General features: G+C 40.1%; 2 protein-coding genes across 20 annotated transcripts in view; both read left to right on the top strand.

Moving 5' to 3' along the window:
* PBRM1 (polybromo 1) overlaps window positions 1-16,042 on the top strand; it is a 128,926-nt gene that overhangs the window by 1,274 nt on the left and 111,610 nt on the right. For 10 of the 19 annotated variants that reach the window (XM_032868268.1, XM_032868272.1, XM_032868267.1 and 7 more), the window contains exons 1-4: window positions 1,190-1,384; window positions 1,648-1,773; window positions 3,382-3,534; window positions 5,977-6,074. In XM_032868268.1, the coding sequence (XP_032724159.1) occupies window positions 1,726-1,773; window positions 3,382-3,534; window positions 5,977-6,074 (299 nt within the window). In that variant the 5' untranslated portion in view covers window positions 1,190-1,384; window positions 1,648-1,725. Of the gene's footprint in view, window positions 1-1,189; window positions 1,385-1,647; window positions 1,774-3,381; window positions 3,535-5,976; window positions 6,075-16,042 lie in introns of those variants that run through there. The other 9 variants (XM_032868273.1, XM_032868271.1, XM_032868258.1 and 6 more) reach the window with 6 other exon arrangements.
* LOC116873959 (elongation factor 1-alpha 1-like) lies at window positions 14,175-15,671 on the top strand. Its single transcript, XM_032868279.1, has one exon. The coding sequence runs from the start codon at window positions 14,263-14,265 to the stop codon at window positions 15,505-15,507; it is 1,245 nt and encodes a 414-aa protein (XP_032724170.1). The 5' UTR covers window positions 14,175-14,262; the 3' UTR covers window positions 15,508-15,671.

Genomic DNA, 16,042 nt, shown 5'->3' with positions numbered 1-16,042 from the left:
AGTTAAAACACAACTTGTGAAATAATACATATGGCTTAACACTTTTGCTTAAAAAATAGGCAACTAAGGCATAGAATAAATACAAAAAGCTGTGGATGCCAATGTTAAGGTTTTTTTCTTTTTCTAGAAAGAAGAATTATGTTTTTTTTCCCCTTCAAATCCTGTTTTTCAAGATTTTTGTTCTAAGCATGTCTTACAGTATTGAGTATCACAAGAAATACAGGAGAGTATGATAAGTTTTTATACTGTCAAAATATACCATGTGGGTATAATGAGTCAATATTTTCCCAGTTGCACATTTTAAAATTATTCATTAGTGTCCACTGTAATTTATTGGTTGTCAGACTTTTGGACATGTGACTGTAATCATTGCCATTTTAAAACTTGTATTTTAGCTCCAGAATCTATTTCCTCTTGATGGGAAAAGACTTGCTAAAGGGATGCTCACAGTCCTTTTAAACCACACAAACTTTTTTTAATGCCCCACTTATGTGTTTATTAAAAAGGTAAATTGACCATTCATACTGTACCAGATACAATTCTATAAGCCAGAGCTACAAAAATGAATAAAGTGCTATTCCTTTTCCCAGGGAGTAGTTAATCCTAGAGTTGAAATTTCTTTGTTGTGCTTTGAAGTTTCAAAGTGATTTCATGTACATTTCACAACCCCAATAATCTAAGGCAGATATGCACACCTGACTGTTCTCATTTTAGAAGTGAAGAAACAGCTCTGAGAGGTTGTGACTCAAGCAACATCAAACAGATCATTCGAAGTGGAGGACTTGGGACTCACATTCTGGTCTTCGGAGCTCAAGTCCTATTGCTTCTCCCACCTACCTGGCCACATCGCCTTTATTGCCAGACTTTCAAAATGCATTTAAAAACATGTCCTTCGGATAAGAAAATAATTGAAAATTATCCTTAAGTTGCATCTTTTTCTTGTTTTACCAAAGAAAGTTAATGATTTCAGGAGTTTGGGTTATTGTGTGCTCTAAACTGGTATATATACAGCAACAATTTACAGTTTTTTGTCGTTTGCTTTTCAGTGGATTATTTCTGAAAATAATTTTTGTTCACCTGCCAAAATGACTGAAGACTTTGTTTTTAATTTCTTTAAATTTGTGTGTGGTGTCTTTCCAACGCCAATAGGACTTTTGGAAAGAAATGTCTTTCTCTGAATTTTTTTTAGAGAGGGTGGAGTTTTCCAGACTCTGTTCACATGAGCCATTCTTGGTTTGTTCCAGCTTGCCAACACTCGGTGTCACATGTGAGCCTTCCACATGTGTTCACTCTCCATTCCAGCTCTGTGATTGAACTCTGCTCTTACTGACTAGGGGGCATTTGGGCAGGCATGCTTCATTCCTGGAATTGACAGTCATTCCATGTGAGTAAAGGGGAATCCCAGTGAGCCATCTTTAAGCATATGAAAAGCATTTGGTTTTAAAATGGAAAGAAATGTCAGGTACTGTTAGTGCCTGAGCCTTTCAGCAGTTTGGCACAAGAGAACCGATACAGCTGTTTTCTCCAGTTCTCTTGTCTTTCTGTAGCAGTTCTACTTGAATGTTTTCTATCTACTCGTACTCATTTTTACTCCTTCTGACCTTTCTTTTTTATTTTCCCTTTCTCTGCCTTGTTCTTCTCTTTCAGTTTTGAATATATTAACACTGCATCAGCACTTCTAAAGCCCTGCCTTCTCCCACTGGCTTCACTTGGCCTTCAGACATAATGAGGAGACTGGCTTTTCGAGGAGCTGGTTGTGCTCTGGTAAAGCTGGTAAATTACTGATCATCTACACCTTTTCTCTTTTCTGTCCTTCCTTGCCTCTTCCCTTCCACTTTTCTTAAGTTTTGTTATCCTTTCCATAAAGTTTCCCTTGTCATGTTCATCAGATTCACTTGTGTCCTTGTCATAGCTTGTTTACCAAGGTCCTTCGTTTCTTCATCTTAATGAACTGAGACCAGTTTATCAGCCTTTTATGAAACAAAATAGAATCAACAACACTTGGCTGTCCTTGGCTTAAGCCCTTTGAACCTTTTAGCTGTAGCTAATTGCAAACTAACGTACTGTATAACCAAAGCGAGAGGAAGGAGTACTGTCATGGTAGGCGGTTTTTAAATACCATGTGGACCATAGTTCAGAGGAAGAGATAGGAGACTCCTCTTGTTTCTTAGTTGGTTACCAGAATGTTCTATTTGTTGGTTTGTTTTGCTCCTCCTTTGTGTTCCCTGGAGATCCCTAGTTTTTCTCTCCATGCCCACCAACAATCCATTCTTTCAGCTGCTGGTGTCTTAGTTTACCGACATTGAACGTTAATGAGCGAAACTGGAATCAGTTTTTTCTTTTAGTTTTGGAGACAGACCTTTGAAATCACAGTATACTATTTGATACTGTTGTTAAATTGTATGAGCATTATAGGACCTTCTCAGGTATATACCCTTGCCCTCTAGCTGTGGCAGATCATTTCAATTGTTGCGTTTTTTGTGTTACAGTCAAATGTTTACATTTGTAAAGTTGTGTTAACATTAGATACTAGACATCCTCCCTGACAGCAAATATTGATGTGTTTCTGGAAGGCCAACTAGGATCTAAAAGTTCCCCTCTGAGGTACTATTCCAGATCATCTGCTGAAACTTAAAGCTATGATTTCAGAATTCATGGGGATAGAATACCTCATATAACTGAAAAGGAGGTCAGTCTGATTGACAGAAAAGTTTCAAAATGGCTTTACTACTTTGACATAGGTATGGTAAGTCACATTAAGTATTTTCCAGGGATATATTTTGTGGCCTTCTTTAATGAATGGAGTGTGTTAATTTTAGAATTCATCTAAAATGCTAGAAGGTTAATTGTCCTCTGTCCCCTACACTTTGGCACTACTCCTTTGCCTCAGGCACTGATTACTATTTTTTTCCACATCATGACCCATCTGGAAAATGATCAGAGTTGTTAGACACACTGGGGATAAGAGATGAAGCTGTTGACCCCAGAGGGGACTGCCTTGGGGCTTCTGTCCCTGGCTGCCTCAGGGGCTGAGGGATCAGTACCTCCACGCTGGTGTACCCTTACATGTAGATTGTCAAAGTCCAGTGAGGAGTAAATTTGGGACCAGACGCGATTGGGTCATTCAAATGTGGTGACATACGATGGGTATACTTTTATTGAATTTGCCCCATCTGAGTTAAAAGTGTAGCATTCTGGTAAGTGAAGGGGCTGAAGCAACAAGGTCCAGAACTTCCACTGAAAAAACTGACAGTTAAGTTTCCTTACAACAGTTAAAATATCCTCCTAAGTGAGCCAGAATCTGGGTGGCAAGTGCCTAGCTGAGGGCTTGGTGGCAGTGTCTAAATTTAAGTATAAGAACATGGCCAATTATTCTTATAGAAGAAATTGGATTCCATGGGTTCCAAGAGAAGACGAGCTACTTCCCCATCCAGTAGTGTCAGCGGGGACTTTGATGACGGGCACCATTCTGTATCCACACCAGGTCCAAGCAGGAAAAGGAGGAGACTTTCCAATCTTCCAACTGTAGATCCTGTGAGTAACTCGCATCACACAGTTTCTTCCTGCTTTTCCTACTATTTCTTTAATGATAAGCAGTTAAGATGCAAGGCCTCACCACTTCTTTTTCCTCTGGCTTAATAGTCTTAATCTTTCTTTTATGGACTATTTAGCCAATAGTCTTAATAGTTATAATTTAATATTAAGAAATAATGGTGGGTGGAGGGTGGGTGAAATAGTTGAAGGGGATAAAGAGGTACAAACTTGCAGTTATAAAATAAATAAGTCAGGAGCGTCTGGGTGGCTCAGTGGGTTAAAGCCTCTGCCTTCAGCTCAGGTCATGATCCCAGGGTCCTGGGATCGAGCCCCACATGGTGCTCTCTGCTCAGCAGAGAGCCTGCTTCCCTTCCTCTCTCTCTGCCTGCCTCTCTGCCTACTTGTGATCTCTATCAAATAAATAAATAAAATCTTCTAAAAAAATAAATAAAAATAAATAAATAAATAAATAAGTCACAGATAAAAAGTACAGCATAAATAATATAGTCAACAATGTTGTAATAACATTATATGGTGACAGATAGGGATTATACTTACTGTGGTGGGCATTGAACAATGTATAGTATTCTTGAATCACTGTTGTACACCTGAAACTAATATAATATTGTATGTCAGTTATACATTAATAATACTTTTTTATTTAAAATTTTCATTTATTTTAGACTGAGAGTGAGCGAGTTCGGGCAGGGGAGCACGAGGGGGAGGGAGAGGGACAAGGAGACTCCACACTGAGCATGTGGATTCTGACTTAGGGCTCAGTCCCACAACCATGAGATCGTGACTTGAGCCGAAACCAAGCATTGGACACCCAAGCGACTGAGCCACCCTGGCGCCCCCCAGTAATGCATTTTAAAAATAAAATAAATATTTAAGAACTCTCAGAAAAAGTAATTACTCAGAATGTATTTAGAATAAGAAATTTGCATAAAGTTATTTCTATTTTGATGAAAAGGTGTTTCTGTTTGATGAAAAAGTGTAATCTGCTGAAGCACGTAATTCTAGTTAAAAATAACCAAAGGACTTAGAATTCTACAGATTGGAGAATGGTAGACAGTGTAATAGAAATATGAATAAAAAGTTTTTTCTAGGGGCGCCTGGTGGCTCAGTGGGTTGCGCCTCTGCCTTTGGCTCAGGTCATGATCTCAGGGTCCTGGGATCGAGCCCTGAATCAGGCTCTCTGCTCAGCGGGGAGCCTGCTTCCTCACCCCCCCAACTTGTGCGTGCGCGCGCTTTCTCTCTCTCTCTGTCGAATAAATAAATCTTCTAAAAAAATTTTTTTTCTAGTTTTACTGAGATGTAGTTGACATCTAAAACCGTGTAAGTTCAAGGTGTACACTATAATGATTTGATCTATATATATTATGACATGAAGCCACAATTAGTTTCATATCCATCTTCACCTATAGAGGATCCCCCCAAAAAATGTTTTCTTTATAATGAGAACTTTTTTTTTTAAGATTTTATTTATTTATTTAACAGAGAGAGAGAGATCACAAGTAGGCAGAGAGGCAGGCGGGGGGACAAGCCAATTTTTCACATGGAGCCTAGATTTAGTGTGGCAGAAGCAGAATGTAAACAGATGGACAAATAGATAATAAAGTACCCTCAGCTAATGATAAATGCTAAGAAAAAAAAAAGTTTGGGTGAATCAGGCTGCTCGGGCCCAAACCTTGAGGGGTTTCTCTGTAATGGGAAGGCACTGGCCCTACACAGAACTGGAAAAGGGTGTTCCAGGCAGAGGGACCCAGTGCAGAGGTGCTGGGTCAGGAATGGGTTTATTGTGTGATTAGAGAAAGGTGGTCAAGAGGAAGAAGGAGACTGGCAAAGTCTGCCCAGTTGCAATTTTATGTTTCAGCTTGACTGGGCTAAGGGATGCCCAGATGTAGTTACTCTGCATTCTTCATGGTCAATGTTAGGAGTTTAGATTTTATTCTCTCAGTAGTAAGAAGCTCCTCTTTTGAATGACTTTAACCAAGAGAGTGATATGAACTGATTTAGATTAAGAGAACAAAACAATCACAAGTAGTATAAATCTGATGAGATACCAAGATGTTTAATCACTTAAATTGTTTTTTAAGTTTTATTTATTTAAGTAATCTGTATCCAGTGTGGGGCTTGAACTCATGACCCTGAGATCTAGAGTCAGATGCTCTTCTGACTGAGCTAGCCAGGCACCCCTAAGCAGTTAAATTATTCAAATAAGGAAGTATTGTCAGCATATTTCAGACTTGGGTTCCTGTGGGAAACTGGGGGATTTGTCCATTTTCTTCTCTACTTGCCTTTTATGGATATGTTTTTATTAAGGATGATCCTTATACCTACACTGGCTTTCTGTTCATTTCTGATGATTTTTTTTTTCTGGTGATTGTTTTTTTTTGTTTTGTTTTTTGTTTTTTGTTTTTTCACTTTTCCCATGTATAGATTGCTGTATGCCATGAGCTGTACAATACCATCCGAGACTATAAGGATGAGCAGGGCAGGCTCCTCTGTGAGCTCTTCATTAGGGCACCAAAACGAAGGTGAGTTGGAAGGTGAGTGGGAGGGATTTGGTCCTGGGTCCATGTGTACAGCATTTTGTAATAGAGTTCTCTGCTGGAAGGAATGGCTTAAAGGATACTGGGGTCTATATTTTAGTTTTGTCAAGATGTAGTGAAGCTTTTTTTTTTTAATTTTTTTATTGTGAAATATGGCATAAAATTGATACATTTTATATTTTTAAGTGTACAGATCATTAAGGGTTTATTCATATTGTTATATAACAGATCTCCAAAACTTTTTAAAATTGCAGAATTGAAATTCTGTACCCATTATAGTACTCTATATTCCTTTCCTCCTGCCGCCAACCCCTGGCAGTCACCATTACACCTCCTGTTACTCTAAATTTTACTACATCCAGGGTCTTATGTAAATGGAATCATACTGTGGTTGTCTTTTGTGACTACTTCTTTCACTTAGCGTAATGGTTTCAGTGGTCTCCATGTTGTAGCATATGACAGGATTTCCTTCCTTTTTAAGGCTGAATGATATTCCATTGTATGGATATACTATCTTTATTTATTTACGCATCCATTGATAAAACACTTGAGTTGCTTTTACCTCTTGGCTCTTGTGAGGAATACTGCGGTAAACACAGGCATATAAATACCTCTTTGATGCTGCTTTCAGTTCTTTTGGATATATACCCAGAAGTGGCATTGCTGGATCTGATAGTAATTCAATTTTTAATTTTTTGAGGAACGACCATACTGTTTTCCATTTCACTGCACCATTTTACATTCCCACCAGCGGTGTACAAGGGTTCCAGTTTCTCCACATCCTTGCCAAACTTGTAGTTTTGTAGTAAGTTTTGAAATCAGAAAATATGAGTCCTCGTGATAGTTAATTTTATTAAGCCCAGCTTGACTGGGCTAAGGGATGCCCAGATATCTGTGTTTATAAGGCTGTCTCTGAAAGAGATGAGCATCTGGATAGGAGACTAAGTAAAGAAGATGGCATTAACCAGTGCAGTTGGGTACCATCCAATCCCCCGAGACCTTGAGAAGAATGAAAGTGGGGAGGAAGGATGAGTTGGTGCTCTCTGAGCTGAGACATCATCTGCTTCTGCCTTTGGATCTCAGAGCTCCTTGTTCTTGAGCCTTCAAACTCATACTGAATTATACCACTGGCTTTTCTGGTTCCCTGGCAGATGACAGGTCTTGGAATTCTTGGCCTCCATAATCACACGAGCCAGTTCCTGTAATAAATCTCATCCGTGTGTCTGTGCGTGTATATACATATATGTGTGTTTGTGTATATTTCCTATTGGTTATGTTTCTCTGAAGAACCCTAGTACAGGCTTCAACTTTGTTCTTTCTCAGGATAAATTTGGCTATTTGGGGCTCTTTGAAATTCCATATGAATTTCAGGATGGATTTTTCTGTTCCTGCAAAACGTGCTGTTGAGATTTTGATAGGTGTTGCACTGAATCTGTAGATAGCTTTGGGAGTATTGGTGTCTTAACAATATGTAACTTTTCTAATCCATGAACATGAGCTCTCTTTCCATTTATTTGTGTCTTTAATTTCTTACAGAAGTGTGTAATTTTCGGTGTACAAGTTTTTCACCTTTTGTTTAATTTATTTGTAAGTTTTTATTCTTTTTGATGCTATTGTAAGTTGTTTTCTTCCTTTTTGGATTGTTCACTGTTAGTGTATTGAAATGCAACTGATTTTTGTGTGTGTTAATTCTGTATACTGCAACTTGGCTGAATTCACTTATTCTGCTGTTAATTTTTTTGAACCTTTAAAGTTTTCTGCATATGAGATCATGTCATCTGTGAGCAGAGATAATTTTACTTCTTTCTTTTCAGTTGGGAGGCCTTTTCTTTTTGTTGCCTAATTATTCTGTCTAGGACTTCCAGTAATATGTTGAAAAGAAGTGGTGCAAGGAGGCATCCTTGTTTTATTTCTAAACTTGGAGGAAAAGCTTTCAGTCTTTCACCAAGTTGAGTATGATGGTAGCTGTTGGCTTTTCATGTATGGCCTTTATTATGTTGAGGTACTTTCCATTTATACCTAATTTGTTGAGTTTTATCATGAAAGGCTATTATTAAATTTTGTCAGATTCTTTTTTTGTAGCAGTTGAGATGATCACTCGGTTATTTTCCATCATTTGTTACTGCGATCTATTACTTTATCAGTTTTCATAGGTTGAATCATCCTTGAATTCCAGGAATAAACCCCTCTTGTTTATAGTGTATAATCCTTTTAATATGCTGCTAAATTCATTTTGCTAGTATTTTGTTGAGGATTTTTATATCCGCATTCATAAAAGATGTTGGTCTGTAGTTTTCTTGTAGTGTCTGCTGGCTTTGGTATCAGGGTATTGGTGGCTTCACAAAATAAGTAACTTTTTCCTCCAGTTTTTCAGGAAAAGTTTGAGAAGGATTAATGTTAGTTCTTCAAGTGTTCAGTAGAATTTGCTGGTGAAGCCAAAAGTCCAGGACTTTTCTTTGCTGGGAGATTTTTTTTTTTTTTAATTCTGGTATTGTTAACATAGTGTTAAATTAGTTTTAGGTGTACAATATACTGATTCAACAATTATCTATATTACTCTGTGCTCATCACAATAAGTATACTCTTTAATCCCTATCACCTTCTTCACCATTCCCCTTACCATCTCCACTCAGGTAACCTTTAGTTCTTTTGATTACCGATTTAGTCTCTGTACTAGTTAGAGGTCTATTTGGGTTTTCTGTTTCCTCATACTCAGTTTTGATAGGTTGTGTGTTTCTAGGAATTTATCTATTTCTTCTCGATTGTCCATTTTATTGGCATACGGTTGTTCATAGTATTCTTTTATAATCCTTTTTATTTCTGTGGCATTAGTTGTAATGTCCCCTCTTTCATTTCTGATTTTATATGAATCTTCTTTTTTTTTAGTTCATCCAGATAAGGGTTTGTCAATTATGTTGATCTTTTAAAAAAACCAACTCTTAGCTTTATTGATTTTTTTTTTTTTTGGGTTTTCTATTGTCCTTGTGATTTTTTTTTTTTTAATCTCTGCTTTGTATATTATTTCATTCCTCTTGCTTATTTTGGGTTTATTATGTTCTTCTTTAGGTCCTTAAGAATGAAGCATCTTTTTAAAAATTACTTAGTCTTTAAGATAGCAGTGAAGTTGTAGCTATCATTGTTAAAAGGAATCCGTTTTTGAAATATACAGAGGCCACAATCGTTATTTTTATTTTGCTTTTTTTCTTTGTCCCCATACTTTTGGGCTTGAATTCCATGGTCCAGTGAAGCAAAACAAATTATTGGCCAAATATGCACATTGCACATACCTCCCTATAGAGGCTGTGTCCTCCCTGACTAGATCTTCTTTCCTCTCTTGCTATCAAAATAACATCACTATTCCCCACTACTCTGTCAGTTGAAGTTATTCTGAAAACATACTGAAGTGTGGTAGACAGAACAATGGCCCCCAAGTATGTCCATGTTCCAACCCCTAGAATCTATGAATATGTTGGATTACATGCTAAAGAAAAATTAAATTTATCAACTAAACTTTGACTTGAGAGATTATCCTGAATTATTCAGATGGGCTCAGTGTAAGGGTCTTTAAACAGGGAGGAGAGAGGCAGAAGAGTCAGAGTTAGAGAGGGACTTGAAGATGCTACATTCCTGACTTTGAAGATGGAGGAAGGGGGCTACACGCAAATGAATGCAGGCAGCCTTTAGAAGCTGGAAAGGATGAGGGAGTAGATTCTTCCCTAAAACCTCCAGAAGGGACACCAACACCTTGCTTTTTACCCCAGCAAGACTCATTTGGGACTTCTGTAAGATAATAAAATTTGGTTGTGTTAAGCCATTAAGTCTGTGGTGATTTGTGACAGCAGCTTTAGGAAACGAGTACAATGAGTTAACTAAAGATTTAGATCCATTCGTGATTGTTGATGCCGCAGTGGATAATGAGCAAGCTGAAGGCTGAGCTCAAGTCAGACTTTTCACCCCACAGAGCAGAGCCATTAAGAATGCAGTATCAGGGGGCGCCTGGGTGGCTCAGTGGGTTAAGCCGCTGCCTTCGGCTCAGGTCATGATCTCAGGGTCCTGGGATCGAGTCCCACATCGGGCTCTCTGCTCAGCCGGGAGCCTGCTTCCCTCTCACTCTCTCTGCCTGCCTCTCTGCCTGCTTGTGATCGCTCTCTGTCAAATAAATAAATAAAATCTTTAAAAAAAAGAAAACCTTTAAAAAAAAAAAAAAAAGAATGCAGTATCAGCATCCTGAATTAAAGGATGTGAATTAGTCATGGCCAGAAAAGAAAGGTTCTTTTTAAAATGAGGTAACTGTCTCCAGATTTCAGTTGGTGTATCATAACGGTCTTTTAAAAGTTGTCATTTAATTAGCATATGATAATAAAATATTTATTGTTTACCACATGGCTAGACACAATGCCAAGCACTTCCTTATATTGTTTAAACCTGAGAAGTATTAAAGTATTATTATTGTGGTTTGTCAATGAGAACTTTTACACAAGTTCTCAGAACTACTAAAGGATAACCAGGATGCATACTCAAGGCTTTCTGATTCTAGAACCTGTGCTCTTAACCAGTATGCTGGAGAGAGGAGCAGCATCATACTGGACTACACAAACTCCTCGTAGAAAAGTACTGCCCTCTGCTGCCTCTTTCCCACCAGCAGGCTTTGGGGGGCTAGTGCACTGTCTTCTAGCCTCCAAACTGCGATACCCTGTGAGCACTGCTTGCCCTCCCCCAGTGCCGTGCCTGAGGGCACCTGTACCCCTCTGTGGAAAGTGTATGTTTTCTTAAGAGTTTGTGGGAAGCTGTAATGCTCAGAGGTACACCATTGTGAATCTTTGAGCATTTGAGACTTTGTTTTGATTAGTCTATTAAGCTATTTATGCTAAGACATCCAAATTAACAGTGGTTGAAACAAGAAAAATTGTTCTCAAATAAAAATGTTGTTCTATAAAGTCCTCAGGGCCTAGGTACTGTCTCTTTCCTCTGCTGTCCTTGGGGTGTCACTACTGTCTGCATGGTCTGAGACAGCTCACCATCATAGCTGTCTTCCAGCCCAGTGGGTGAAGAAGGCATGTTAAGGATATGACCTGGATATGGTACACTTCAGCTCTTGTATTGGTCAGGACTTAGCTGCAGCAAGGCTGAGAAGATGCTCGTTAGTAGTCACACAGCAGCTCAGAATGCTGCCATCCTGGAGATAAAGGAAAATGCATTTGGGGGTAGCCAGCAGGTTCCGCATATCAGGCCCAGTATTTCTCACTTATCTGGTTCAGAGTGTCGGTTATGATTTGGCTGTTCAGCGGCCATATCATGGCAGGGTGCCCTCGCCTGTTGTTGAAGGAGAAAAGCTGTTATGCAAGAATGTGTACCTGCACAATTCTGTTTGTGTATACGTAGGCTTGGAGGTTGGGAAGAATACTAATAGTGCTTGTATCTCTGGATGCGTAGGGACAACTTTTATTATCTTATGCTTTCTGCATGTTGATTTAATTGGGAAAAATTCGTAGAACTCTTTCACTTTGAAAAGCGGAGGCCCTTGCATTGACCTTATCATGTAGAGTGGAATGTTGGGATCCTGATCTCCTTTTGTTGGTGTGGTAAGTCTGAAAATGTTTGCGAGGAGCCCTCTCACAGAGCTTCTGGGAGAGAGTGTTCTTCTGAGGGTCATGTCCTCATTGGGTTCTCAGTTGTCTACAGATAATCCCCCAAGCCTGAGAGGCTGCTGAGGTCCAGCCTCAGCAAGGAGCAGAGTGGACTGTGGCCCATCGGGCCCAGGTGGAGAGAGCCATGTGGATATCAGGTTAACAAAGCCCTAAAGCTCACCCTGAGAAGGTCCCTTGGCACCACTGACGACAGCAGCATTAGGCCTGGATGGTCCTTTGTTATTACTCACCAAGACCTTTATGTTCCTGCACTTTCTCCAAATAGCAGAATGAGTACTCCTTTTACTCCTCATACTTAATTTCATAGTTCACTAAAATCATAAATAATTGATAAGAGCTTTTTTAAAAAAAACTCAATCTATTTTTCCTCCTCTTTTCCCTTCCTGAAGAATTTAATCCAAAAGCCATTAGGTGAGACTGAGCAAACTTGGCATCTGTTGGGAAGACAGGTGGTGTGGTGTGGTGGGGAGGGTTGTGGGTAGTAACAATATCACACATCACGGATTGTCAGAACCTGGGCATGGTAAACGGGTTTTATGCTAAAGGACTTCCTGGCACAGCATGCTGAGGCCTAAGTGGAGGGAGGATGATGTAGTGGTGGCAGTGGTCTGTCATGGGTAGGGTAAGGAGGACATCCACATGGGGGGTGGCCTAGCCCAGGGCAGGGGGTCATAGCCTTAGTGAGGAGAGGAGAAGCATTATGGGGTGGAGGTAGATAGCAGCAAGAGGAGATGGGTTATATACAGAAGACCAATTGCACGTAAATACATTGTCAGTAATAGGACCCAGGCTTCTCATTATCTGAGAGAGGGAGTACAAGCAGGAAAAGGAAAGTAGATCGAACTCTGTGGTTTAGGATTGGAATTGGAAATGTTGGTGTGAATTCATGTTTCTCAGCATATGTAGATACTAGAAATGTAGCTATAGATGAGTATGTCCCCAGCTTTGTCCATTGAGACAGCCTGAGAGCAGTAACACAACAGTATATGTGAGCACATCCAGCATCTCAGACTTCATTTTTAAATACCATTTACCATTGCAAGGAACTAGAGTTCTTTGGGGAAATCGCTGATTTTAAGGGCAAGGAAAGTATAAGATGAACCTTACCATCTTAGGCTGCCAAAAAGTAAGCAACTGTTCAGAGGGTGATGGGAGCATGTCAGAAGCACGTAGAGAGTACAAACCATCTTGTGAGGATGCCTCCTGGCCCAACTTTGAGCACTTGGAGCATCAGAATAATTAATGTCATGGGTTTTAATGACTTCCAAGTAGGAATCTGGGGATCCATATTGATATAAATAAATGAGCAAATTGATTAGGAATGGACTCATAGTCTGGAGGTAACACTCCATAAAGTACAGGGAGAAAAACAGTAACTTGGTCAGTTGAGAAGCTTGGCAGACACCACTGTAATCAGCAATCAGCATGAGCCTCGCCCAAGTACTGGGACAAGTGTGAAATCGTGTGCCACCTGATAGGAGACAGTGTGATGAGCACAGCATCATTTCTGTCACAGTCCTGCTGAAGCGCATCCTGCATTCATTTGTCAGGAAAATAGACAAACTCAAATTGAGGGACACCCTATAAAATAACTGGCCCATAGTTACTCGAAAGTATCAAGACCCTAAAAGTTTGAGGAAAGACTGAGGACCTGTTTCAGAACAAAAGAAACTAAAGAGATATAACTAAGTGCAGCACACGATTCTGGGCTTGATACTTTAGTTATAAAGGATACTTTCAGAACAGTTACAGAACTTTTGGAACAGTTACCAGTTTCCTGATTTTAGTGGTTGAGCTGTGGACCTCGTTTATAGGAAATACTTAATTATTCAGGGGCGATAGGACCTCGTGTCAGCAGCTGACCTTCAAATGGTTCAGAAAACATGCTTTATCTCTTTCTTGCAGATTCTATGTCAGAATAACAAAGGTTTTAAAAATTAACTATATCCTACATATATGGCTATAACATGTCAGCCAAGGTCCCAAGAGAGTTTAAAGCCTTAATGACATGACATTCTTTGTAATAATTTATTTCTTATACCTCTGGAAGGGAGTTAACTACCCACCCCTGAGGGAGAATTGAGAGAAATAGTCACTGAAATAATTTTTCAGGAGGTTTACTTGTCTCATGAAATTCCATTTGAAAAAAGCCCCAGGTGGTAATGGGCATTAAGGAGGACAAGTGACGTAATGAGCACTGGCTGTTACATACAACTGATGAATCACTGAGCTCCACCTGCCTCTGAAACTAAAAATATACTATGTGTTAATTAATTGAATTTAAATAAAAATTTTTTATAAGAAAAACAGAGAGCTTTTTCGCAACGGGTTTGCCGCCAGAACACAGGTGTCGTGAAAACCACCGCCCAACCTAAGCCAGAACGGGGAAGGAAAAGACTCACATCAACACTGTTGTCATCGGACGCGTAGATTCGGGCAAGTCTACCCCTACTGGTCATCTGATCTACAAATGTGGTGGGATCGACAAAAGAACTATCGAAAAATTCGAGAGGGAGGCTGCTGAGATGGGAAAAGGCTCCTTCAAGTATGCCTGGATCTTGGATAAACTGAAAGCTGAACGTGAACGTGGTATCACCATTGATATCTCCCTGTGGAAATTCGAGACCAGCAAGTATTATGTGACCATCACTGATGCTCCAGGACACAGAGACTTTATCAAAAACATGATTACAGGCACACCTCAGGCTGACCGTGCTGTCCTGATTGTTGCTGCTGGTGTTGGTGAATTTGAAGCCGGTATCTCCAAGAATGGGCAGACCCGTGAGCATGCCCTTCTGGCTTACACACTGGGTGTAAAACAACTAATTGTTGGTGTTAACAAAATGGATTCCACTGAGCCACCCTACAGCCAGAAGAGATACGAGGAAATCGTTAAGGAAGTTAGCAACTACATTAAGAAAAATGGCTACAACCCTCACACAGTAGCATTTGTGCCAATTCCTGGTTGGAATGGTGACAACATGCTGGAGCCAAGTGCTAACATGCCTTGGTTCAAGGGATGGAAAGTCACCCGTAAAGATGGGAATGCCAGTGGAACCACACTGCTTGAAGCTCTGGATTGCATTCTGCCACCAACTCGTCCAACTGACAAGCCCTTGCGTCTGCCTCTCCAGGACGTCTACAAAATTGGTGGTATTGGTACTGTCCCTGTGGGCCGAGTGGAGACTGGTGTTCTTAAACCGGGCATGGTGGTCACCTTTGCTCTAGTCAATGTTACAACTGAAGTCAAGTCTGTTGAAATGCACCATGAAGCTTTGAGTGAGGCTCTTCCTGGGGACAATGTGGGCTTCAATGTCAAGAACATATCTGTCAAAGATGTTCGTCGTGGCAATGTGGCTGGTGACAGCAAAAATGACCCACCAATGGAAGCAGCTGGCTTCACAGCTCAGGTGATTATCCTGAACCATCCAGGCCAAATTAGTGCTGGATATGCACCTGTGCTGGATTGTCACACAGCTCACATTGCTTGCAAGTTTGCTGAGCTGAAGGAGAAGATAGATCGTCGTTCTGGAAAAAAGCTGGAAGATGGTCCCAAGTTCTTGAAATCTGGTGACGCTGCCATTGTTGATATGGTTCCTGGCAAGCCTATGTGTGTTGAGAGCTTCTCTGACTATCCTCCTCTGGGCCGTTTTGCTGTTCGTGACATGAGACAGACGGTTGCTGTGGGTGTCATCAAAGCAGTGGACAAGAAGGCAGCTGGAGCTGGCAAGGTCACCAAGTCTGCCCAGAAAGCTCAGAAGGCTAAATGAATATTATCCCCAATACCTGCCACCCCAGTCTTAATCAGTGGTGGAATAACGGTCTCAGAACTGTTTGTGTCAATTGGCCATTTAAGTTTAATAGTAAAAGACTGGTTAATGATAACAATGCATCGTAAAACCTTCAGAAGGAAAGGAGAATGTTTTGTGGACCATTTGTTTTTTGTGTGTGTGTGTGGCAGTTTTAAGTTATTAGTTTTTAAAATCAGTACTTTTTAATGGAAACAACTTGACCAAAAATCTGTCACAGAATTTTGACACCCATTAAAACAAAAGTTTAATGAGAAAAAAAAAAAAAAGAAAAATACAGAGAGATTAATAATAATAAACATCCATGAACCCAAAACCCAACTTAAGAAGTTATCACTTATGGGGCACCTGGGTGGCTCAGTTGGTTAGGTGACTGCCTTCAGCTCAGGTCATGATCCTGGAGTCCTGGGATCAAGTCCCACATCAGGCTCTCTACTCAGCAGGGAGTCTGCTTCTCCCTCTGACCTTCTCCCCTCTCATGCTCTCTCTCTCTCTC

Source organism: Lontra canadensis, unplaced genomic scaffold (genome assembly GCF_010015895.1).
Source record: "Lontra canadensis isolate GAN:19392208 unplaced genomic scaffold, GSC_riverotter_1.0 scaffold35, whole genome shotgun sequence".
NCBI lineage: Eukaryota > Metazoa > Chordata > Mammalia > Carnivora > Mustelidae > Lontra > Lontra canadensis.
The sequence above is the reverse complement of the archived record's forward strand: the minus strand, read 5'-3'. Positions and strand labels throughout refer to the sequence as shown.